Source organism: Pezoporus occidentalis, unplaced genomic scaffold (assembly GCF_034315485.1).
Source record: "Pezoporus occidentalis ecotype Australia unplaced genomic scaffold, CSIRO_AGI_Poc_V1 ctg132, whole genome shotgun sequence".
Taxonomy (NCBI): domain Eukaryota; kingdom Metazoa; phylum Chordata; class Aves; order Psittaciformes; family Psittacidae; genus Pezoporus; species Pezoporus occidentalis.
Genome location: NW_026913126.1, coordinates 1 through 24,967, shown reverse-complemented (window position 1 = coordinate 24,967; position 24,967 = coordinate 1). Strand labels below are relative to the sequence as shown.

At 48.3% G+C, this 24,967-nt stretch overlaps 1 protein-coding gene across 3 annotated transcripts in view; it reads right to left on the bottom strand.

The window, feature by feature from the left end:
• Positions 1-14,729, bottom strand: part of NR4A3 (nuclear receptor subfamily 4 group A member 3) — a 29,189-nt gene extending 14,460 nt beyond the window's left edge. The window contains exons 1-6 of one of the 3 annotated variants that reach the window (XM_062608927.1): positions 14,591-14,729; positions 11,975-12,136; positions 11,176-11,254; positions 8,618-9,504; positions 6,256-6,385; positions 5,129-5,301 (exon numbers count right to left, since the gene is read on the bottom strand). In XM_062608927.1, the coding sequence (XP_062464911.1) occupies positions 5,129-5,301; positions 6,256-6,385; positions 8,618-9,502 (1,188 nt within the window). In that variant the 5' untranslated portion in view covers positions 9,503-9,504; positions 11,176-11,254; positions 11,975-12,136; positions 14,591-14,729. Of the gene's footprint in view, positions 1-5,128; positions 5,302-6,255; positions 6,386-8,617; positions 9,505-11,175; positions 11,255-11,974; positions 12,137-13,157; positions 13,513-14,590 lie in introns of those variants that run through there. The other 2 variants (XM_062608926.1, XM_062608925.1) reach the window with 2 other exon arrangements.
• Between the last annotated feature and the right edge of the window lie 10,238 nt (positions 14,730-24,967).

The window sequence follows — 24,967 nt, the reverse complement described above, 5'->3', positions numbered from 1 at the left end:
TTTAATTATAAATTAATATATAAACAATATATATTAATATATATAAATAAAATATAATAATTATCATCACATTTCACAAGTACCTGTATGCTATTAGTAAACAGAAACAGAAACCTGGTGGGTAGGATAATTTCCATCATGCTAGAAGAGGAATATTATTTAACTTGCTACAATTAAACACTTTTCCCACTGATGAATTTCTCTCAGTATGTCCAAAACACAGATTTCTTCCAAAACCTCTGCAATTGCATTTTATCTGACAGCGATAGAGACACGTAAGATAAATCATGTTTTATCTGACACATGCAGCATTGCTTCATTTGAATACATAATTGGTTCAAAGTAAAAAAGGCTGCCCCATATCACCTCCTATCCTTCAAATAGAAGCATTTAAGGTTCAGGAGAATCTATTATCCTGCTTATGTGGCCGTAACTCTTCCAGACAACCATTTGACAGACCCAGTTTGCTCAGCTTCCCCGTGATCCCCTGACAGCTCCCTCCCTGCTCTCTCCTACTTCCCCACCAGTGGATCCCTGTCACTCCCCTGCTGCTGCTCTCTCTCTTGGCAGAAAATAGCACACGAGCTTTCATGGCTTACTCCAACTCTGTGCTGCTGGTTTTCTGAACACGAACTGGGTAATTTGGCATTTATTGTAACAGCTTCCTTGCCATCATACATCTGGTGGGTTATTTCTGGAAGAGATTTCATACCCATTCTCTCTCCGGGATTCAGTCAAGGAAAGGCTGAGTGGTCTCCATGGCTGAAAGAACTGTGCACACCCTCTGGCAACAACTTGCCACATGCAGCTAGGGCTTGAGTCCATCAGCTTAAAGGTCTCCCTAGCAACTCCCAAAGCCAGAGTGGAAGTAGGAAGACACAGCTCTCTTTCCCATCATTATCAGTGGGCTGGCAGCCTGGAGGGGGGCCTTATTACAGGCATGCCACTGGAGCTGCAGATATCACCCAAATTGCTATCTGCAACCCAAAAGTCACCTCTGTGCAGGAAAAAGAGAGGGGGACAGCAAGCAGAACTTCTCAGGTGGGTGTCCTGCTCTCTGCCCATCCTATTTGGAGCTGGTTGCTGTTGGTAGATAAGGGATGAAGTGCACAGCGTCAGAGTTGCTGATTGATTGGAGAACCAAAGCAATCCTAGAGACCTCTGGCTGTATCTGGAGTACTGGTGCTAGCCCTGAATGACTCTGTTCTGCTTGCCCAACGCTAACTGCATGAGCTTCTCATGGTAAGCTCCAGCTCACATCTCTAGTCTGCTAGTGAAATGTGTAATCCCTCTTTACAAAGTTCACGCAGAGACAAATTCTGCCCCAGCTACTCTGAAGAATCATGTCACAATGAAGAAGGTAGAGCCCAAAATACAGAGTGGAGCAATGGCAGAATAATCTTTATGCTGCATCATTTACGTTTTCATTCCCGCATCTGAATGGAGCAGTTGAGCAGCATGAACTAACTACTGCTGGCACTGGACCTCAGCAATATGTGCTGGGGTGATTAGTGGGTAGAAAAATAATATATGCTTTTTCAGACACCTTGCATGTTCTGGACCCTCTTGAAATGAAGCTGTGGAGCAAGCCAAGCCAGTGTGTATCCTGGCTCTGGGAGATGTGCTTTGCTATGCAGGAGCTGAATAATGTCCTCCTTTCAGCACAGGGAAATCAAACAGGCTGATGAAAACTCCTGCTCTGCCATAGGTATTGTTAAGGCAAGAAACATGCTTGATCCTTTGAGCAGTGAAGAGGAAGGAAAAGCAAAGGAAAAAAAATACTACCCTAAGTTCATTCCAAATACAACTTATCACAAGTCAGTGTAATTACGCCAGTTATTAATTTGTCCCAAATATTTATGAAACACACCTTTGGCAAAAGTAAGGCAAAGTTTTCATGTTTTCTAATGAAACTGGATGCAGCATTATGTCACATAACTGTGAATGCCACAGTATGGTATATTCCACAAGGGGCACTTAATTAAATTGAATACATGTAAAAGAATTATAACCTGTATTTGTTGTTACAGTTTATCCTGTGAGAAAAATTTTAGAAGAAAGGTAAATGTTATATGGAATTGTATAATTTGTAGCTGCTTTAATACATCAGTGCTCACTACAAAGAGTTTGCACTTACAAAGAATAGCTAAAATAAAATATTATTTACTTGTTACAGACTTAGCAGTATAAAAGTAACCGTAAACAATATGTGTGGTTCTGGCTTATGCACCAAAACCGGTGGGGTTTTCCATGTTTATTTCATTGAGAAGAGGTGAAATTTGACCTAACTTTTGACCAAGACAGATGGCAAGCCTACCCTTGGTCAGGAGGCCACGGTAGGGAAGGGAACAAATCTGCATTTCTTAACCTGCCCTATGCAAACTGGAAGCACGCTGTGAGAAAGCCAGAAGACAAAGGTCTGCCTTACTCCCTTGCCCAGAGATCCTTTGGGAATTAAATGAAACCCGACTGTTGCTCAAGGAAAGGGTTGCATGTGTAGCAAGCAACATTAAATTGTATGGCATATCTAAAGAGATACAGAAAGCCTGATGTTGGAGAGCCTCATAACACAACCTAGCTCTACCCTTTGCCTGCTTTCATCTGACCTTCACCAACTGCTACAGCTGCAAAACCCCAACAATAACAGAGGAGAAGCTATGCTTGTTTGTATGAAAGCCCCACTCTTTGCCTAATTTTGTGGCTGGGGAAGGAGGGGGTATTATTACCTAAATGTTGCACTCTCCCTCCAAAAAAGCAACACTTCTATTTAAGTCAGTGGCTAATCTGCAAGAATAAGGACAAGAAGATAGAGGGTCTGTTTCTCATCTCACTTACTCAGAAGTGTAAACTCAGGGAATTGCACCAGTAAAACAGGTGTGAGACCGGACTGCGGCCCTTGGCCTTTAAGGAGTTCAGAAACCAAATTCTCTTCCTGGCAATTGCTTTTTTGAAACCAAGGACCTAAATATACCTTTGCTGTGGACTGGTAAGTTAAAACCAGCGCTGAAAAAAAAGTAGCCATGCTCTGAACAGAACCGGTTCCAGTCTGTTTTGGTTGAAAATTCATGGCTTATGTAAATTTATTTTGGGGTTTGGTTTTTAGAGTTTTTCTTTTCGAGTGTGTAGGGGGTTTTGGAGGGAAGGAGTTCCTCTCCAAAGCTCTTATCAGTGCTTTTAAGACGGTAAAGACTTTACGGCTTGTAAACATGAAGACCATGTTAAACATTAAGGTCACGTCTGCAGAATTGTTAGGACTGACTCCAAAGCCAAATTTCCAGATCTACCCATTTGTGGTGCTCAGCAGGGGTACGGCGTAGCTGGACATGTCAGAAGTTTGCCTTTACGGGTACAGGATTATGCTTCAAAGGAATTTTTTTATCATTGAAATGTGCTTACAGCATATTTCATTCAGTTAATTTCAGTTTTTACGCAGCACTTGTTTCTGATCTCCCTTAACTTTCCTCTGTAAGTATAAAGTTTATAAAAACCATAAGAATCTATTAATTTCTTTAAGCATATTTTTGTCTTTTCAGTACTGCTGAGCACAACAATTATATATTTTATTGTAAAGAAAAACCTAGATATTACTATGTCCTAACAAACAATCGTGCTTAACCTTTTAGCTACCAAGACTAAATTAATTTACTGTCAATCATAGGCTTCCTGTAACGTCCAACAGAATTGTTCAACAATCAGGTCTGTTTTCATTAAAAGAGAAATAACTACTGAAGGACAAAGAAAAAAGTCACATAAAACCACGCAGTTTTCATTCAGTTCTTTGTAAATGCAAAAGATCTTTATGCCTACAAATGAATAAATACATAAGGTCAGATACTGCTTTCATGGCCTGGGCTATTATATGCTTGTAATTCTGTGGAACTCAGCAGATTTCTGTCAAAGAGCACAGCTCATCACATACCTTGGTATTTACAGAATGACCCCCTGAGACATCCTGGTTAAGTTAAAATATGTCTAAATATGGCTAATGCATTCTCCCCCTAAAAGGCTGTCAGACACTGAATAGCTAGATTCTTAATAATAATTAGGGAAATTATATGATTGTGTATTTACAGATTAGCAAGAAGAAAAGATGTTACAACACGCTTAAAATTGCTAAATTATATATGTAAGTACAGTCTAAAATAGAATAATCTAGTTGTTATGTAATTATAAACAAATACATTTTAGCATTGAATATTACTTAGCAACAAGTGATAAACGGCCAACGTAGATGTTGCCTGAATACAGATGTATTTTTTAAAGTCTTAGATTTAATAATTTTTCATTAAGGGGAAGGAATTTTATCCTGGTTTTCCTCAGGTGGATTTTCTTTCTTTCCCTATATCTACCTGCCTAAAAATGTATTTAACAAGCCATTTCAATGCTGTATTTTAATAACTACAGAAGAGTTTTTTAAGCTTTCAAGATATTCCATGAATATTTAAATGGTGACTATGATACATAAAAGAACAAGGTTCAAAAATGTATAATCTCTGGTAAAGCTTTGCTGAGACAGTTTTTTAGAATTTTTCTCTTAAAAGGCTTGTTTTACAAATGTGAATTTTCCTGAAGAAATACTTATGCTGGGCTATTCAAGGGCAGACCCTGGCCCCATTTGAACAATGGCAAAATTCGACTGATTTCAATAGAAATGGCCCTGTCCATCCAGTGCTACTTTGCACAACCCTTATACCTGAATATTAGGGAAGTGCTATTAGATTTTAGCCTTCTGAACCTGGAAATTGAGATACTGGACATGTGAGCACTGCTCCTAGTTTGGTAAATTAATCAATTGTATTGTGATTGCTAGTGTTTTGGCACAGCCTTTTCCAAGAAGAACGCTCTGTTTATCCATGCATTTTTGCTTTCAGTCACCCATTGAATATACAGCAGGTAATTTTGTGTCTAAGATCCTCATGATGGGTAGTTTCTAACAGGAATTTCTACTGCACCTCCTTTCCCCTCATCACCCACCTACCATGAAAAGACATGGCTGGCTGGACAAATTTCTACCCTAATCCAAATTTCACATTTAGTCTCATTTTAGCAAACCAGCTGGTAGGTAGAAATGCAGCCTGTGAGTCATTTCTATGTGGAAAACAAAGAAGCAAAGAAAAATGAAACATACTCTTGAATAGTCAAGCTCCCTGGGCGTGGAGTCGGTTAAAGCTCGTACAAGGGCGTTCATCATGCTGATGGGAGGAGAAGGCGGGGAGGGCTGAGAGGGTTCTTGCTGTAAGGGGCTCTTTGGTTTGGAAGGCAGCCGACCTCTTCTCCCTTTCAGGCTGTCGGTACGGACAACTAGGTAACAACATAAGAAGCAGGAATCAGTTGTGAAGATACCAGTAATGCTGGATCAGAATGAACACCTGCTTTTCTTATGGTCATCAGCCCAGCAAAAGTAGGAGCATTCTCCAGTTTCAGCACATGCTCTTGATGCCTTTGATTGCAAAAGAACACAAATGATACCGAAATTGCGTCAGACCTATGATTGTAAGCAGTAATGTAGCTGCTTACTTAAAGCCCAGCTGTGTTCCTACTGTTCATGCTTTGTTTGCAGCATGTCTGTGTGCCTGTGTATGTGTGCCCATGCACACACACAGACACTGCTGCTGAAAGAAAACTGGATGTGAAACACAAATTCTATTGTTCTTACTGCTGGTGCACCTTTTAAAAGGCGCAGTTGTCCATTCAAAGTCATTTTAGCTTTCTTAAAGCATTTGAAGGAATATGGCCGCACTATATAGGTTATATCATCCATGTTAGTATTTGCAATGGGACTGCTCATACAGTATTACTCACATACTTAAATATTTGCAGAATTGGGACTAATGAGTTGATCCTGTTTCCATTTAAATTAATTGCAAATTTACAATCAGCTTATGGGAATGAGACAAAATCCTATGTCAAAATGCACACAAGCCAGTGCAGCCCCTGGTGAGATAACAGGGGGAAGCCAACAGCATTATTGAGCAATGTTCAAAGTTAATAAAGGAGACATTTTGGCCAGTGTCAAATTATCCTCTTGTGACCTTGCTGTTCTTGAACTCTCAGGTCTAAAGTCTAAATATGATAATATGGGTGAAAAGAAGAAAATCAATATATTATTACACAAATACACACATTTGGGGGTAAGCTATGAATCCCATCCCTATAAAATTCCCTGTAAAGACACCTATATCCATACAGACACAAACACAGGTTCATTAAACGCAGTATTTCAGTGTTTGGGATGATAATAGCAATAGTCCTTACCTTCTTTAACCATGCCGACACTGAGACACTTCTGAAACCGGCAGTATTGGCATCTGTTACGACGTCTCTTGTCCACCGGACAGTTTTTGTTTGCCAGACAAACATATTTTGCATTTTTCTGAACTGTTCTCTGCAGAAGTGCAACACAAAACCAGCAAACCCATCATTTCTTGAGCAACTTAGAACCTGACAAAATGTGTTTTAATTACAACATGAAAAGCGACAGTGCAATTCATATAATTAGATAAAATTAATTTCCTAACACACTAGCCTGCAGGAAAAACAATTTTATTAGTGTTAGCTGCTGACAATGAAAATCATCTAGGATTGTTCTGAAGCAAGTCTCTGGAGACAGGCAACTTTGAATGATAAAATCATATCTGAAATTACCAGGTCATCACATCTACCTTTGGGGATTAGATTATCTCCGCTTTTAATATCCCTTTGGGAACAATTTTCTACTTGGTTCGTTCCCTTGATTATTGCTGACCTTATTAAAATAAAATCAAAATGATCTGCAGTGTATTTCTTTTGGTATCACTATTGTTAGTCAAATACCACAATAACTGGTTTGGTTAGCAATTAAAATCATTGGGGAGAAAATACAAATACCAGAAACCCCTACAAAATATGGTTAGTTCAATATTCTGGGAAAGCTAACCTGACCTGGGAAAAAAAAAAAACAAACCAGGCAGAATTATTCTGTATTACATTTAATTGACTCTAAAATGATCTTAAGACTATACAATAAATCCAAAATTTGTAAAAACCCGGTAAGCTTTGAGAGAACGTAACAAATATTGATGCAAAAATGTAGTATGTTTTCCCATCCTTAAAATCAAAGATACATCAATAAATAACTTGGCACCAAGAAAAAAAGACTTTAAGAGGACAGACATCAGAACAGGAATAGATTTATCAACTCAGCATTCAGTATTAATTTTTTCACTGCAATTAAATTAATGGATAAATGTTATTTCATAATTTGTGTTTCTTTTCAACTCACAGCCTCAACGTACTAAATGTAAGAGCCACAGCAAATACTTATCATTGTGCTTTGGAGCTGAAAACTTACTAATTTTGCAGAATAAGCTGGAGATACTGCTCCCAGTCAAGGATTTACTATTGATTGCCACAGGGTCAGGATCGGGCCCACAAGAGCTGCTATTTCCAGCTTATTTGTGTCCCCTTTTCAGTTACATTTAAATACAAATGAGTTTCATGGGAGATGTGTATTTTACCATGTTGTGAAAGGATTATTATTAAGTAACACTGGCAGCTCTGTCTACAATTAAACAAAAATGCTATAAGCCCTCCCCGCAACTATTTTTGGACTGGTTTTGTTTCCCATCGTAGCTTTTACTAGAACAGGGGCATGACTGCTATCTTTGTAGGCAGGAATATACCAAATCAACCCTAAATGTATCAGATCTTAAGCCTGTTGCCCAGAACCATCCTTAACAAAAGTCTGTCCCAAGTTCCTCACTTTAAACAAGCTATTTCTGAAAATAATGCTGGAATCTCAACTCAGCCTGTTGAAAACAAATTACAAGGCACCCAAATCTACGAGCAAAAAGAGAGTATCCAATTCTTAAAAATACAAACACAAAGTTTCCACTGGGAAACTGCCGTGTGGAAGTTATTTGTGTTGCTATTCAGCTGCAAAGCTTTCTTGGATACCAAGCAGGCACCGGGACCCTGTGCAGTGCTTAGTCACTGCTCTGCAAGCAGCTTTCCACTAGCGAGGACTCACTGGGCTCCTAAACTGAAAAGTAATGACGAGGCAGCAACCAAATAAAACTAGAAGTGCTTGGGTTGGCCTCTCATGTGAAATGGGTTTCCCCCTGAGGGCAGCCCCACAGCCCTCCTCACCCCAGCTGCCCCAGGGCAACAAATGGCACCAGTGCATCAACTAAAATATCAAGTGGACTTTACGATTTCAGGGTGTCTTTTTTTTAGGCAGGTGATTTCAGGGTGTCTTTTGTTTAGTTGGAACGGCTGATAAACAAAACTCAGTTTGGATGCATTCCGTGTGAGTTTTGCTATCGAGTGAACGCAGTTTATAGCTCAGACAGGGCTGACCCATGCTCTGCTGAGGGAGGCTGGCAGACTGGGGATGTGGTTTGCCCAGCTCACTGCTCTGGCCCTTTCTTAGCCGAGACTGGGTGATGCTTTTATCCTACAGAGGGCTTGCTTTGGTCTTTGTCAATAGCTGGATGGGTGTACATCCTGCCCGGCTGGGGGGCTCTGAGCTCTAGCACAGGATGCTCCTGAGCCCTGGGGTGAGGACCAGAAGCATGCACATGGGGAGGGAGGAGAGGCTGGGGTAAGTGGGGTAGGGAGCAAACCGCAGAGCTCTCACCTTGAAGAAGCCCTTGCAGCCCTCGCACGTCCGTACGCCGTAGTGCTGGCAGGCGGCATTATCCCCACAGACCGCGCAGGTGCCTTCCCCAGACGAGGAGCTCCTGCTGGGTGGAGATGGGAGGCCGCTGCTGCCGCTGCCACTGCTCTCACCCATCAGGCTGGAGGTGGCTGCGTTGAGGCCGAGTGGTGAGAAGGCTAATGTGGCTGGTCTTTTGGCCAGGTGAAGCCCGTAGGAATGGCCCTCCATGGGTGCCTGGCTGGCGGCAGGTCTGTCGGAGCCCAGGGGCAGGCTCAGGGAGGCAGGATCATAGCACATGTGGGCAGCTGCGGCTGGCGTGTGCGGAGGGGAGTGCTTGAAGTGGAAGAGGGGGAAGCGCGGAGGCACGGTCTTCATGGGAGCAGTGTCCATCAGGTGGCCAGGTGGCAGGCAGGTCTGTGTGGGCTGCAGTGGCGGCTCATCCCACAGGCTCTGGTGAGAGGGGAAGCCAGGCGTGGTGGGAGTGGAGGGCGGAGATTGCTTGAAGTACATGGAAGTGCTGGGCATCCCCTCATCCGTGGAGGGTGGCAGTGAGGGCTGATAGGGGGAGAGACGGGTGTCTTCCATCTTTATGAGGGGCCTCTGGCCAGAGGAGGCAGATTGCATTTGGTAGAGGCAGGAAGGCTTGAGCTCGTAGCTGCCAGAGTAACCCTCCATAAAGGTGCTGAAGCTGGGCAGGGAGGTGGTGGCAGTGGCAGTGATTTCAGTACTGCTCAGGTCCATGGTCAGCTTGGCATAGTCAGGGTTCATGATCTCTGAGCTGTACTCCGAGCCATACGCGTAGGTCTGAGCTGCATAATTTGAACCGGGTGGTGAAGGACTATACTGCGCTTGCACACAGGGCATATCTGCAAGGGCAAAGAGGGACATTAACAACAAGCCCAGGCCCTCAGGAACTTCTTTCCTAGAAGCTTTCCCACATTTCACGGAGCTCAGTTAGACACCCGACTCCCAGTCTCTCTTGGACATGGGACATACGTTAGCCTCGTGTCTTTGCCTTTCAGCAAGAAATATGCATTAGGGATCAACTGAGCATTAGGTATTATGGAGCCTGCTCTCGTCTAGTCAAGGGAGCAACTCAGATTTATACCAGTGTCAGGGAAAGAGGAATCCATCTCAAGCTGCCCTACATCTGCTACTTAATATACATAGGTGTCAATGAGAATTAGATAAGCAGAATGAAAACAGTTTATGGCTCTAAACCTGTCACTGTATGCAACCGTGCCCTAAAATTTTCATGAAGGGTAAACGAGACTATCAAATGCATAATATGAAAAACTACATTTTATTTTAAAGAAACAGCATCTTCAGTACATGGCAGAGAATGGCTTGAATCACAGTGTTTGCTGCTTAGGACTTGCAAATATCAATATTGCTTACTCTGCGACTTTGAAGCATATTTCTGGTCAGCTAATAATTCAAGGCTGCTGTCTGACCAGTAGTTTTAAGGCTTATCTATGATAGAACACTCTCCTAAAGAAAGTGGGGGCTACAACATACCCTTGAATTTGAAAAAAATGCAAAAGAAGTAGTGTGTGCTATTTCTGTTTTTATGGGAAAGCGAGGTTGAGGATACTAACATAATTGGGTTTATCCATTAGTCTTAAAAGCTAATGTGGTTCACCGATAGCTGGGATGGTTGAAGCAACATGCTGCCTGGTGATAAAGATTTGGTTTTTATTCTTTTCTTTTTTCATTTCCTACTAGTTTGCTATTTCCTTTGCTGCTCTCAGGAAATAATGGACCCAATTCTGCAATCCATTTGCGGTTTGCCTAACTAAACACTGTGAGATTCTAGCCCAATATTTGCAAACTCAAACTAAATGTGCGTGGTGCATTTTGGTTCTGCAGCAGAGGAATACAATGTTTCAATTAATACATACTTTCTTATGGGGGGGGGGGGAAGTAAATATGGGGAAAATGTATATCAAAATTAAGTGCAGTTCATCTCTCCTTAATGGTAATTTATATTCCAAAAGCAATTGAGAAAAAAATCATAGTAAAAAAAAGCTGCCTTGAAAATAATGAGGTTTTCCTCAGTATTTTAAGAACTCCCTTCACTTATAATTTTAAAATAGTCAGTTGAGCCTGGCATGCAGGAATCCAAATAATTTGTGTTAAAGCAACTGCTAATTATTTCCTGCCCCCTTTGCAGATAAACATATTTAAACTAAGCACCAGATTTCAATTATCGTACTGTCAAAAGCCATTTGGATCTTCCTTCTTCTTGAGAAAACATTAAGGGGGGAAAAAAAGTGCTGTTCTCTGAAATTAAGTACCTCCTGCTTGTAAATCCAAATGCTTAAAGAAAAAAGCAGGACAGCCCTTTCATAAGCCTTGCCTCCCAACGTTAATTCTGTTTTTTCTCTACCTTTCTGCTCTTTCCCATCAATTTCTGCCCATGCCATTCCACACACACACATTTCATGGCAAGTCCTAATACTATTGTTTGCTATTTAAGGGCCATCTGTTAAAATGTAGTGATCAAATGAAAAAGGGGAGAAATTCCTTCCACAAACCTCCAGTGTGAACTGACTGAGGACCACAACTGAATGAGTTGACACATAATGTCACCCGTGGACTTGTTGATGCACAACCCTGTGAAGGAAATAAAGGCTTTTTTTTTGCTAGCTCAGAAAATGAGCAGGAGTTCAGGCAAAGAGACCATCATGGGGGTTTTTGGCATTATTTTTCTGATCATAGCAGGGTTATGTCACTGAATCCTGTGCAAAGTGGAGTAAGAAAAAAAGTCCGGCCTAAGGACAGAAAAAATATCCCTAACCTAAAGGTCTGGTCTCTCCTGGCTCTGCAGGGCTCCTCCTCCCTCGCCCTTTTGCCAGCACACTGATTATAACGCCTACTTTTCCACTTGGGGCACCGATATTAACTACCCTGCAAAGTAAATAAGCTGGGATATATTTTTCTTCTTTATCCAACAATATTAAAGACAGAGCACCCCACAGGAGGCGCATTGCAGAGCAACCTGTCATCAAAGCCCAAACGAATGGGTAAAAGAAAAAAAAAAAAAAGAGAAACAATCAGGGTAAGGACATTCACAGCTCTTACCTTATTATTCTGCTATCTTTGAGAGAGCTTGAAGTAAGGGATGCCCAATTTGAGGCCAAACATTCCCAAAATCCTTTGGGGGATTTAAACACCCCGCGGCCCCTGGACGGGACGTCGGGAGTGGTGATGCCAAAGGGATTTGGGAAGGGTAGGAGCGGCGGCAGGAGCTCTCATTCACACACACACACACACACACACACACACACACACCCTCCTCTCCCGACAGGCGCTGGTCGGCGGAGCGCAGCTTACCTGGCGGGTATCTTGCGCGCTGAATGGTGGGGCTGGACGTGCGGACGGAGGCGGCGGCTGGCGGCAGCGGCGGCGGCGGTGGGGTGGGCGCCGGCTGGGACCTCTCTGCGGTGGTGGGTGCGGGGCCTGGCCTCGGCGGGGGGCGCTCTTCCGACCCAGGCTCTGTGCGCGGCGGGAGGAGCAGAAGGCAGTCAGAGGCTGCTGTACCCGATGGGCTTAGGGGGGACGCAGGGCGCATCAAGGGGACCCCATACACACACACACACCACCCGCCTCGCGTTCCCCCTTCACGGGTGGGAAAGTGGGAGCCAGACAAGGAGCGGGCTTCTGCCCGCTCCCTCGCCCTCATCACACAAAAGCACCAGGATGGGACAGCGGAGCCGCCGGTTTGTTCACCGGGCAAGGAGCCTGGGGAAGGAAAGAGAACAGCACAGGCGGGCTGACCGCATCAAGCGGGGCGGCATCCCCGTGCCTCCGCTTCCCCGCGGGAACTTTCTGGCTGGAAGTTTCTACACAAGGTATCGGTCGGTCCTGAGGGGTACCCCACCAGCGCGGCCGGCCTGCGGCGTCCCCGGGCCCCGCTCTGCCCCGCGGGACGCCCCGCTGTGCTGTTGGCAGAGGCGGGTCTGTCCCGGCGCTGCCAACGCGGTCGGGGGCTCCGCGGCAACGCGAGTGATGCGCGGCGGCACCGGTCCCTGTCCAAGGCAGCAGCTCCCGGCGGCTCCTTCTCCTGCTCCTTGCCTGTTCTGGGGGCGTTTCCTGCCTTCCCCGCTCCCCTCGTCTTTGATTCCCCGCCGGCTCCAGGGATGCTAATTGACTACCAGCTCATCCCTTTTTCTCTCCCGAGGGTTTTGCTCCCTCCCGAACTCCTGCGAAGCGGCTTCCCGCTCTGCGCGGAGCGCCCTAGGGCTCCTCTCCCCCCCGGTTACCTAGAGACACTCGCTGCGCTTTTAACCACGCAGCACCCCTCCGGACCGTGGCCGCCCGAGCCAGGAGCGCAGAGCCGTAAGGGCTGTAAATTAGGAGGAAATAACTACCCTTGTCAAAGCTCTTTTCTTCCTCCGTGCACTTTACATTCAGCCCCGAGTGACACCCCTCCCCGCCCTGTAATACGAGGAGGAAAGCGTGAAACACTCCATTGTGACTGTGACTTCTTCAGGCGAGTTTCGAAACCTTCATTTACCCGGGAGGGACCGCGGAGGGGGAAGCTCCATTGAATTAAAAAGTTTCGAGCTCCATTTCCACCGCCGGTTAGCTCGCGATTTTCATGATTTTAGGAGGCTGGAGGGATCGCCCCGAGCCGCACGGTCACTCCAGCAAATATCCACGACCTCGCGTGAGATTCACCTCCGAAGAAACCGTCTGGTCTGGTTTAGTCCGTTGTTTTTATACCGGGGCTTGACTCCAGCATACAACGGTCTCCACGGAGGAGAGGAAAATAGGGCGAAGAATGTAATCGAGTGAAGCGGCTTGGATAAAAGTTAGCGATTCATTCCCAAACTTTTTTTTTCCCTGGAGAAAAAAAAATCCGATCCCGACACATCACCCCACCTTCCCCCTCCCCCCCCCCCCCCCCCCCCCCCGAAAGCAGCTTTTTCGACTCTTTCCCTGGGAAATACCCTAGCACGGAATCCATCCTCTCCCCAAATTGCGAGTTAAACACCAGCGTTATTAACTAGCCGCGCAAAGGTGAGAAGCGTCCCAGCCTGGGACAGAGTATCGCGATAATGCCGTCCCGACAACCGTCCCTCGACATAAAATCGCAACACAGCGGCCGCGCTTTCTCTCCTCTTTCCAAGACCGAAACTTCTTTCGCAGCTATTAAGGCGAGAAGGGAAAAACGAGCGACGCGGCGGGGGCAGGGAGCGCGGTAGGAGCGGGCAGGGAGCGGGACAGCGGAGCCTCCCCGCCCGGTGCCACTCGTGCCGGGGTACTGCAGCCCCTCGTTACCGTTTGTGAGTTCCGAAGGGAAAAGTGCACATTTCCGAGGAGCAGATGCAGGGCAGACGTGCCGAGCAAAGCTCCTGTCTCATTTCAATACAATATGCCACATTCCAGCAATTACCTCTCGGGCGAGCTCCTTCGGGCTGCCGAGGGGAGCTGCTCTCTCCTGAAGTGAGGTCAGATCAACCTGCCCCGCCGTCCCTATTAGACAGCTCGAACTTGGGCAAACAAAGCAACCTAGTTCCCAAGCGCGGCTAAAGGAAGCAGACAAATTACTGCCATTCATCACCGGCGCTATAAACTCCCCGCCGCCGCCGCCGCCGGCAGCATCATTTCCATGACAACAAGTAGCAGAAATACCTCAGTACCACCGGCTCCAGCTCCCGCGCCTCTCGGCAACGGTCCTCCCCGTGTGCGGTGACCGGCGGTGCCCCGGGCACGGCGCGGGTTGCTGAGCCCGCGGGGAGGCTCGGAAGCCGGGTGGCAAAGCGAGCATCCACGGGAAAGGAGTGAGGAAGGGAGGGGGAAGGAGAAGGAGGAGAGGGAAAAGTTTCAGGCAGAGCCCGGCACGGCGGAGCCGCACCGTTAGCCGCCGGCATCTCCCGAGCATCTCCCCCGGAGGCGCAACTTTGTCCCTCTCCCGCAGCCGCTCCCGCTCATTTGTATACGTACTCGGTTGCTGTGAAGGTTCCGTCTTTACATCTAGTTTGTAAGTGCCCTCTTCCTTAAAGGCGCATGTAGGCACTGTCCAGCGGCAGGACCCGAGACACAAAACCCCCGCGACTCCAGGTGGCTGCAGGTCCGGACGGTGCGTTATCCCGAGGCATGGAAAAGGATTGCAAAAGCCTGAGGAGCCAGGAGCCCGTCCGCGGGCAGAGAGAGTGAGGAAGGGAACGGGCGGGCAGGCGATGGATACCGAGCCGCCGCCGCCGAGATGTGTCTTTGTGTGTGCGCGGCGGGAGCCGGGCCGGGACCTGCGCCCGCGTCCCCGGTGCGAGCGCCCCGGGGTGCGCGTGTGCCTGGCGGAGAGAGGGGACGGAGGCGCCTCTCTGCGCTGCTCTCCCGCTCCCTCTCTCTGAACGTCATTTATGTGAGAGGAGCCCTAGCGGCCTCTCCATAGAGCGGCTGGAATGCGAAACGTCAATAGTGACGCCATGGGAGCCTGACGCTACTGACCCCCCCCCCTTCCCGCCCCAGTGTGTGCGCCGCGCTCCCGCCGCACCGCGCCTCGCCGTGCACAGCCGTACCGAGCCGTGCAGGGAGTGAGGCGGCCGCTCCGCTCCGCTCCGCACCGCCGGCAGCGGGAGAGGGTGGCCGACCGGCCGCGGCAGCACAAGACAGATTTACATTATAAGATTATTATTATATTTTATTGTTATTATTACAAAGATCGAGTTGTTTTGCAAACGCAGCAACTCTTTACTGGAGTGGTTCAAAGGAAAAATAGCTTTGCTTGCTTAATTAGTAGCACTTTCAGGATGAATTATTAAAGGTTTATTTTTTCTTTTTCTTTTTTTTTTCTCTTTTCCATTTTTTTCATTTTTTCTCATTTTATTTTTTCTCTTTTTTTTTTTTTAATTTTTCCTCCTCCTACCCTTTTTCCTCCTTTTTCCCCCTTTTTCCTTTTCACCCCCTTCTTTCGGAACTCCCCAGTGCGCAGGAGCAGAGAGCAGGTTGGGGACGGCGCCGCTCCGAGCGGCCGTGACAAAGCCTAGGCTCCCGCCTGCGCGCGTCTGTGGGTCTGTGTCTGTCTGTGTGTACCGGCTGGGTCCTCTCGCCGCCGCCTCCGCGGGCAGCAGGCGCCCGCCGCCGTGGCCGCTGCCGTGTTTACTTCTGCAGACGGCACCCGGGCCGTTTGCGATTGTCACCGCGGCCGTTACTGACGTTTCTGTGCTTGTGCTACTTACAGAAGGGCTCCGCCAACCGAGGTGTACCGGCGGGGGCCGGAAGCCTGAGGGGCCGCAGCCGAGGCTGCGCACGCCGTGCGCCCTGAAGCGACGGGACCGGAGGAGGCAGCGGCGTTCTGGCTGTGCTCGCTCGGGTCCCGCCGCAGCCTGTCACCACCACCGCCACAGACCGCGCTCCCGCCCGGGGCGGCGGGGACATGAGGCCGGGCTGCACTCTGGCGGCGCGGAGTCCACGTCCGGACTCGGGATCCCCTTTCCGCGTCGGTGCACGTTGCCCCGTGTGCCCCCACCCCCCCTCCCCTGCGTGCGCCGGGGCCTCCCTCCCGGGCCGCCGCCGCTGCCAGGCCCCCGCTCCCCCCGCGGGGGAACCCGCCGTCCGCCGGGCTCCCCGCGCGGCGACACTTCCCCCCTCCGGACGCAGCCGGCCCCCGGCGGGGCCAATCAGCGCCTCCACGTCACCGCGGAACGCCATCCTCGTGCCGCCGCGGCCAATCCACGCACAGGACGCGGCGGGCCCCGTTCCGAGGGGCGGGGCGTAGCGGGCTGACGCACGGCAGCCGCGTCATTGACGCAAACGGCGTTGCTAAATATAGCCGCCGGGCCCCGTGCGGGGCGATCGGGATCGCGCGGGGGAGGGGGCGGAGCCGGAGCCCATTGAGCGGCGGCGGCGGCGGGGCGCGCGCGCGCGAGAGCGCGGGGCTATTTTTGGGTTCCCCCCCCCACCCCCCCGCCCCGGGTTGTGATCCGGCCAAACCAAATATAGATGCGGGCGGGTATTTATAGCGCCGGCGAAGTCCCATTGTCGTGGGGCCATGGCCCCGCCCGCGTCAGGCTTCCTCTGCGCAGGGGGTGGCGTACGGAGACGCGGGGACCCCGGCTGCCCTCCGCGACTCTCCCTCCGGAGGGGCCCGGCAGCTGGGGGGGGGTGGGGGGGCGACGTCCCCGGCTTCCCCCCACATAAAGGACGAAAGTCACTCCGGGCAGAGCTTGGCGGCTGGGCTCCCCCTGCACCGGGTCGGGACAATTCTCTTAAGTGCAGCGTGCGCTGCTTTCGCTCCCAATCCCACCGCTGCCCTCCCGGCGCGAAACACTTGACATTGCCGAGCGGCGACCAAACACCCGCTGCGGGGGCCGGCGGTGACGGTGGGTCTGCAGCCAGGCTCCCCCCGCCCCGCCGGGTGCGGGACACTCGTGGAAGCACAGGGTGTTTCCGCGGCGGGGATGCCCCGCTCGGCCGCGGCGGGGATACCCCCTGCCTGACGCAACGGAGCGGAGCAGGGGCGGTGGCGAGAGTGCATAGCGCGGCGGTGACCTCATGGCAGAAGCGGCTCTGGTTGGGAGTCCTCCCCGTGCCCCCGCCACCTCCAAACTAACCCCCCCCCTTTACCACCCTATACCCCCCGCCTGTTGAGTAAGCGCCGGGAGAAGTGAAAATGCCATGACTGGCCGGTGCGCTCATCCCCGGTGCTGACACTCCGCGAGGAGGGAGATTCCCTTTGATGCCGCTGCCGCTGTGGGCGGCCGAGGGCAGGGGAGGAGAGAGGGTGGCACTTTCCGCCCGCCGCTCACCCCGGCCACCGGCCCCGGTAAAAATACTCCTCTTTCCATGCTGTAATTTCTCCTTTGCATCTCGGCCTCTCTACTGGGAAAGGGACCCCGCCACCCGGATCGCCCCCTCCGAGGGGGATCTCCCACCCGGGTATAAAGTCCCACCGCCACCACAAAACTCGCAGCCCGGCACTGAGAGCGCATGTGTGTGCACAAAGTTTGGGTACCGCGTGGACGGTCCTAAAAACCGTATCGTGTGTGTCCCTTCTCCCCCTCTTCCCTCCCTCCCCGCGGGTACTCCGTGCAACTTCGCAGCTTCCTTGAGCTGTTCCTGTCTCCCACGACGTGAAAATATCGTCATGCAAGAAGGCTAAAAAAAACCCAACCCACCCCAAACCCAAAACCGGCGGCAAGAGTGTTTTGAAAGCCTTTAAAATACTCTTGGAGGTGCTATTTAAAGAGCCTCTACACAGGAAACGGGATATTTGGAGAAAATGGTTAGAAAGTGGCGTTGAGGGCGCTACGCGCTTCGGGGAGATGGGGGTGCTGTGCGGAGAGCTGGGCACTCGCTGCCGCCCGCCCGCCCGAAGGCAGCAGTTTCCTCCAGGGAGAAGAGTACGGTCGTCTATTCTGCAGTTACTTATGAAATGAGAGGTCACTCGCTAAACGCTGCGTGCTTCCCAAGCGGCCAAAAGGAAGTCCTTCGTGAGAGGAGCTCCCAGCCTAAGGACAAACACCGGGGCGGAGGGCGAGATAAGGAGACAGGAACAACATGAAGCTAATTGTTTGAGTCGTGTGTACATGTTGGCTGAATTCGCTGCTGCTGGTGGGGCAGGAGTGATGCTTGGGGCTTATTGGATAACTCGGGATAATTAAACCAGGTACTGGAGGCTGTGCAATGAGGGGAGGGAGACTGCAGCAATTTGAAGGAAGCCTTGGGAAATGAAGCTCCAAGAGGCTGGAAAGGCAGGGACACTTTGCTGAGTGATGCCAGAGTTGGGAAGGCTGAAGGTTATGCAGGGGCACTGGGAGCAAACGGTGTGGAGAGGCTGGCTAAGGGGTTGACTTCCAGTGCTCACCCGTATGTTTGCATTTATGGCCAAATAACTCAATGATAACTCCTTATCAGAATTTGCAGTTGACTTCTCCATGACCAGAGCTTGTGCAGTCCAGGGCAGTCTTCAGGTTGCAAATTTCTGTGACCAAGGCAATGAAAATGTCATTGGTTTTAGGCTTTTACTGCAGAATTCAAATGCCTAAGTCAAAAAATGCAGTCCGAAAACCCTGACCAGCTGCCAACTATCTGGAGGCACCACAATTCAACAGCGCTCTTTGGATGGTCACCTAGTCCAACCTCCTACTCAAAGAATATCCCACTGTATTACTTACAAATAGGTTTAAACCATGACACCTGTCTTCCTCTAAGATGTAGAAACCAACTGTTCCTCTGCCTAAATGCCGCCTTCTAGGAAACCCCCAAAAGAGGAGTCAGTTGATGCACCATACACAATAGCATGGTAGTTTCAGCACCTGCACACAGAAAATAGGACACCCATATTCACATAGTTTTGTCTGGGGCAGGGGGGCAAGGGTGCGGATGGGGAGAGTCAACCTACATTCCCCACCTCCCAGGAGATTGCTGTAATCGCTGCATCATTCTGGGTGGCATCTCACCCACCTGTTTGAAGTGGTGAAACTGCTTTCAGGCTTGTGTCAAGCACTGAAGTCTACTGCTTCAGGCTGTCTGCTGGGATGGAGATCTGCTTACCCGTTCCTGCTCCAAGGATGGCTTGTGTTATTTTATGTTAAACACTTACAGTATAAAAATACTGCCATGGCCTCACCTGAACTTACTTTCTTGCCTGATTAGTCCCTTCCCATTGAGCATGATTCGTATAGTAAAAGCTCCCTTTCCCTTCCATACCTTCCTACACAACCAGTAAGCTGGTGATGAGGCCATTGTCTTGGATAGCAGTCAGTGTGGATTTGGGTCTGCTTAAGCAGAAAAAGGAGCTGAATCCCAGATCTTCTGTTTTCTAGGGAGTGCTGTAATTGACAAAGCTACAGGGTCAACAGAAGGTAGCACCCACCTTCCAGCTGTGTCTTTGGAAAAGCTCATAGGTGAGCAGTTTCAATATAGGGTCCTGATACCCTAAGACTTCCTGCAGCACTAAGCTACATAGCCTTGCTCCAGAAGGGTGGGATTTGGAATGTGGCCCGTCAGCTTGTTGCAGGTAGTCTGTTTTGTGTGCTTTTCTCACAAGCATTCAAAGAATTGAATGAGTAACCGGGATTTCTGGATTTCTTTCTGGGGCACTAAAGAAAACACAGCAGTTTTTAATTTGGTCACCTTAAACCTTGTTGGATTTAGTGGTTGGGCCAGCAAGTCTCTTTATGTGAGGCAACGCGCTAAAATAGGAAGTCAAGACACCCAATTCATCACCTCTGTGTTTCCAGACTGAAAGAGGAATTCATCCCATCTCTGCTGCTTGAAAGATGACATAGTCATACCAAGGTCACAATGGGAAAGAAGGGAAGGCCTAGCTTAACCTTTGGTGGTGTGTTTGGCAGAGTACACCCTGCCAAAACTGAGTCCTAGTCTTAACTAAATTAAGTCCCAGTTTAATCTAGCCTGCCATCATATTTTTACAGTCAAAAGTTTATATTTTCTTTTCCCAACTAGTTAAAGAAATGGTCGGGTGGTTTATGCTCAGATTTTCCAAATGACTATAATTGGATCGAGGCCATGCATCGGAAATTTTTGCCCCAAAGGAAGAAATTTTGAGAAAGATTCAAACCCAGTCTTTTATGAATGTTAGAAATATGTGCAGTATGCTTTGTTCACAATAACTCTGTTTTCCCAGACAGAAGCTCCACCAACTGGTGGAATTGCCCTGGAATTCTGCAATACCACAGATGGGGAGGCTTGAATATTCCCGGACTGACTCAGCCTGTTCACTCTGCCTGGCTTGTAAGACAATAGGCGATTCTTTCTTGCTTGTGGAGATCCAAAATTAAAAGTACAGGAGGTTGCATGTTAACCAAAGGAGCGACTGCCTTTCAGAGAAACCCACAGACCAAACTGTGATCATATTAAGTGGAGGGGCTGTTGAGAGTATAATTCATGCTGCCCACGTAAGAGCTGATTAGGAATGGGAGAAGCCAGGACCAGACAAGGTTCAGACATGCAAGCATAGCAGATTATTAAATAAGGAGATGAAGGAGCATTCAGAGGTATCTTAATTTAAGTACATTAATTATGCAATAATGAAGCAGCTTTAAACTGGATTTATCACGGATACAAAAGAACTACATTTTGCATTGGCCTCGAATTTTTCAGAAGGACAATCTTATTTCATTGTGTTCACTTAAGGAAAAATCAGATAAAGGGAAAAAAAAAAGCACAAGCTCATCTTATCCTGGGCAAAGATCTTGAAGAGTCTAATATTTATTATAGAGAGATGGATTTTAATGAAGAATCGAGGCCGTGGGACTGGTTCATAAACCCCAAAAGTTAATATTTTTTCTCCTCTACCGCATAATTAATAAAATAATAGCAATTATCATTATTATTTTCTAAGTTCTTTTCCCATGGCTTTCTTCTAAGCCCTTCATTTCTCAGTTTAATTCTTGACTGGATTGTCAATCTCTGTTCATGAGAAGGAGTCTCTTTACTTACCTCATGGAGTACTTCAGAAGTGCAACTGTATCATTATAAAGAAAATAATAATTTATCCCAGATAGTCATCAAGGCTTGTTCAGCAGGCACTGCCATTCTGGCAGACTACTACTTTCTGTTCATGTTGACAGACGATAGCTCCTCAAAAGCATCAACTTGTTATTTATTTACTTTTCCTAACATCTTTCTATGAGCAGAACCTTTTACATTCCATCTGTTCTTATTACCTCATCTTATTACCACCGTTTACCCTGTTTGTTTTACTCTTAATGATCTCCAGACCATCAGCCGATGTTACCAGGCATTGTGTTTCATTTATTGTCCCTCTCACCTCTTCTTGGACTGCCTTTTCTTTCCTTCCTACTATTTCCCTGTTTGTTTCTCTCCCTTCTCATTACTGTGCTGTCCGAACCACCCATTTCCAAAAGCTTCTCAGCTGGGGTAGGCTGGAGGGGTTTGAGGAGAGGACAGTGGCAGAGTCCATCTGCCAAGGCAACCAACCATCAGGTTTTGCTTGTTGCTTCCTCTCTGTCCTGCTTGTGCCTTTGCATATCTCCATTTACCTCTGCCTGTGTTTTTTCCCCCACCTGTAAAGTTACAGAAGGGGATTTAGGAAGTAAAGGCACAGAAATAAAAACTAGTGATTATTATTATGTCTTCCTAATGCACAAGGCCTTGGACCCCTCAATGGCAATGATTCCTTTTTTTCTTGTATAAAGAAAGGAATAATTTACCTGAGAAGATCTGGTCTGTTTATTTCAAGCTTGTCAAATCTTGAAGATCAGAACTGGGCTCTAATATCACGTCACATGTTAAGAGAGTTTAAGCATCAGCTTTCTTCAATTATGTCTAAGCCTTCTGGCACCTCTGAATCAGCTGAGATGCACCGTTACAGTGAGCTGATGGAGTCAGTTCCATTTCTGTCCCCTGCACTGTATATGAGAGACAAGGTATGCTCTGGTCTATGTGGAGTATGCTCTCTAGGCCTGAACTTATGGCCCTAGCTCCAGTGAGTTCAGAGTCTAGCCTTTGGGGTTGTGAAAGTCATCTTGTAAGCCAAACTTGAGTGAAACCACCAAGTCATGGCTGCCAGTGCCCATAGTGGGCTGGAAATGTCACACCTGGAGCTGCGCTATGGACGCTTCTCTGTGCAGGTCTCTGGAGATGGCAGGAGAGAGCAGTGCCAAAACAAACTTCCAGACAGAAGGAGCAAAGTGCACTGAGTGCAGGTGTTATGGTTTAACCCGGCAGGGTAGCTAAACACCATGCAGCCGCTCGCTCACTCCCCCTGCCGCCCCAGTGGGATGGAAGAAAGAACTGGGGGGAAAAAGTAGGTGGGTTGAGACAAAGCCAGTTTAATCAGACAGAAACAGAACGGATGATGATGATAATATTAATAATAGTAATAATAGTAATTATAATATACAAAACTAGTGATGCACGATGCAATTGCTCACCACTCACTGATCGGTGCCCAGTCAGATCCTGAGCAGTGGTGCCTGGCCAGATTTCTCCCCAGTTAATATACTGAGCATGACATCATATGGTGTGGAATATCCCTTTGGTCAGATGGGGTCAGCTGTCATGGCTGTGTCCCGTCCCAGGTCCTTGTGCACGCCCAGCCACTGGTAGAGCAGAAAAGTCCTTGACTTGGTGTAAGCACTGCTCAGCGACAACTGAAAAATTGGTGTGTTATCAACACTGTTCTCATCCTAAATCCAAACCACAGCACTGTACCAGCTACTAGGAAGAAAATTAACTCTATCCCAGCTGAAACCAGGACATAAGGGAAGCTGGGCTGTTCCTCTTTTACCAAAGAGGAGGAGCCCACTCCCATTTCTGCAGGAAAAGCTGTGAGAAAGGCAAAGGAGAATGCCTCATGCTCTTCAGGAAAGCATTTGAGCTTTGAAATGTGTCTTGGAAAGTTGATCTTGAAAGTTAAACTGAAAGAGAAGCTGAATTCCTGACTTTGCTCCCTTCTGTTTCAAGGAGCCAAGGAACTTGACAGGCTCATCTGATTGCAATTACAGGCTACACAAAAACTTACAGGTGGAGTGCTACGAGAGGCAGTGATGTGGTTCAAATAGCAAAACTCTGAAGCATCGAGAACTGAATGTCAAAACCGTCTAAATGCAGCTTTAGAAAACAATCATCGCTGCTTCTGGGGCACCTAGAGTAGAGAGAGATCCAGAATCACAGACAGAATACGTGTTTCAGTGATGGAGACGAGGGGGAGAATCGTCAGGGAAGAGAGATTCCACGCCTCATCTCCTGCTTGCTTGAGTTATCCTCCCCTGGGTGCTCGGGCTTTGCAGAAGCAAACAGGAAGCCCCGGCGTGGAACTGAAAACCAGAGGAGCTGCTCGCCGCAGGAGGTGCATGTGCTTTTCTAGTAAAGGGACCTCCCCATTTTCAGAGAAGCGGAGTCTTAATCCATTCCCTCTAATTCCCGTGACACTGACAGAAAACACCAGCAAGTGCCTTTGCAAAGACTAAAGTCAGCATCCTTCTGCACAGTGCTGGCTGACCTCAATACTCTGCTTTGCAGGACGGGAACTGGAACGTTGTGCAGCAAGGGAATCTGTGTTTGAACAGTCTCCTCTGGGTTTTTTCCTAGGATACGTTTGTTGGTTTTTTTCTTAAGAGATTTGTTGGGGATGATGAGGCAGGAGTTTTGTCATATTGCAGTTAAATTTGGCAATGGAAACTAATGCATAATTAGAAGTTCTGGGACATTTTAAACACAAATTTCATTCCCATCTTCTCTTTCCTTCACCAAAGTTTTCAAGTGCAGAGTCCCAGAGCTCTGATGCTTTCACCCTACCAAAATTCTCCACCGATTATCCCATATGCAATGGGGGAAAATCACTTTCCTGCCATCTGTCCTGAATGAGAAATCTTTTATTATGCTGTTTCCCTGTTGTATTATTTTTTTGTTGTTATGAAATAGTAACTTGCATTTGCAGTATTTGTACCCTCAAGAGCTTAGGCAATTCCCTTCATTTTCCATGCTGCTGCTCTTAAATGAAGACAAATACTATCCTGTTTTCAGTAGATGGATAACACTGCTGAACTCCACATTTTTTACTCTTCAGGATACCTTTCCCAAGCATGGCATTTTCTAATTACAAGGACACGAATCGGTTCCACGGATAGGCCTTTATTAAAAATTATGTCACTGCACGATCACTTCCTTTCCACCTCTTCAACCGGCCTTTTAATGGCTTTGCCGTATGACCAGCGTTTCTGGAGGGTTCCACGTTTCCCGCAGGCTCTTTGGCACATCCATTAAACTCTGTTAATTTTTCATCCGCCTTGATAAGCGTGCGAGAGGAGCTTTTAGGGGTCGAAACCTCACTGCCCCAGCTACCTAACAGAGATCCACTCTCTTCCACAGCCGGCACGGAAGCCGCGTCTGGTCAACGGGTGAGTGAAAGGGTGCGGGCTCCCCCCTCTCCCCTCAGCATGATACCGGTTGGCTTTAACCCCCTTTTAACCCCAGTTTAGCAGAGACCTTCCCTTTATCGCGGCGTTTCCCGGGGCTCATCACTTCACCCTGGGGATAAGGGGGGGAAGACACACAATGACACGACCTCAGGAGGGAGAGGTGTCCCCCCCCGCATTCCGTACCCCTCCGCTCCCGGTGTCGGCGGCCCCGCGGGCAGGTGACCGGGGGCTGCTGCACGCGCGCCCGGTCCCGTGACGACTCCGCGCGCCCGCCCAGCTGAGCGCCGCGTGACGGCGGACGCGGCGCCAACAGGTGTCCCCGCGCGCTGCCGCCACCGCCGGGGCACCCCCTTGCACCTCCCCGCCGACCCCACCGCCGTGACCCGGGCTCTAGCGCAGAGAGGTCTCCTGGGGACACGCAGGCTCCCGTCCCCAGAGCGGGAGGGGAAGCTCAGCGGAGGCCCTTCGC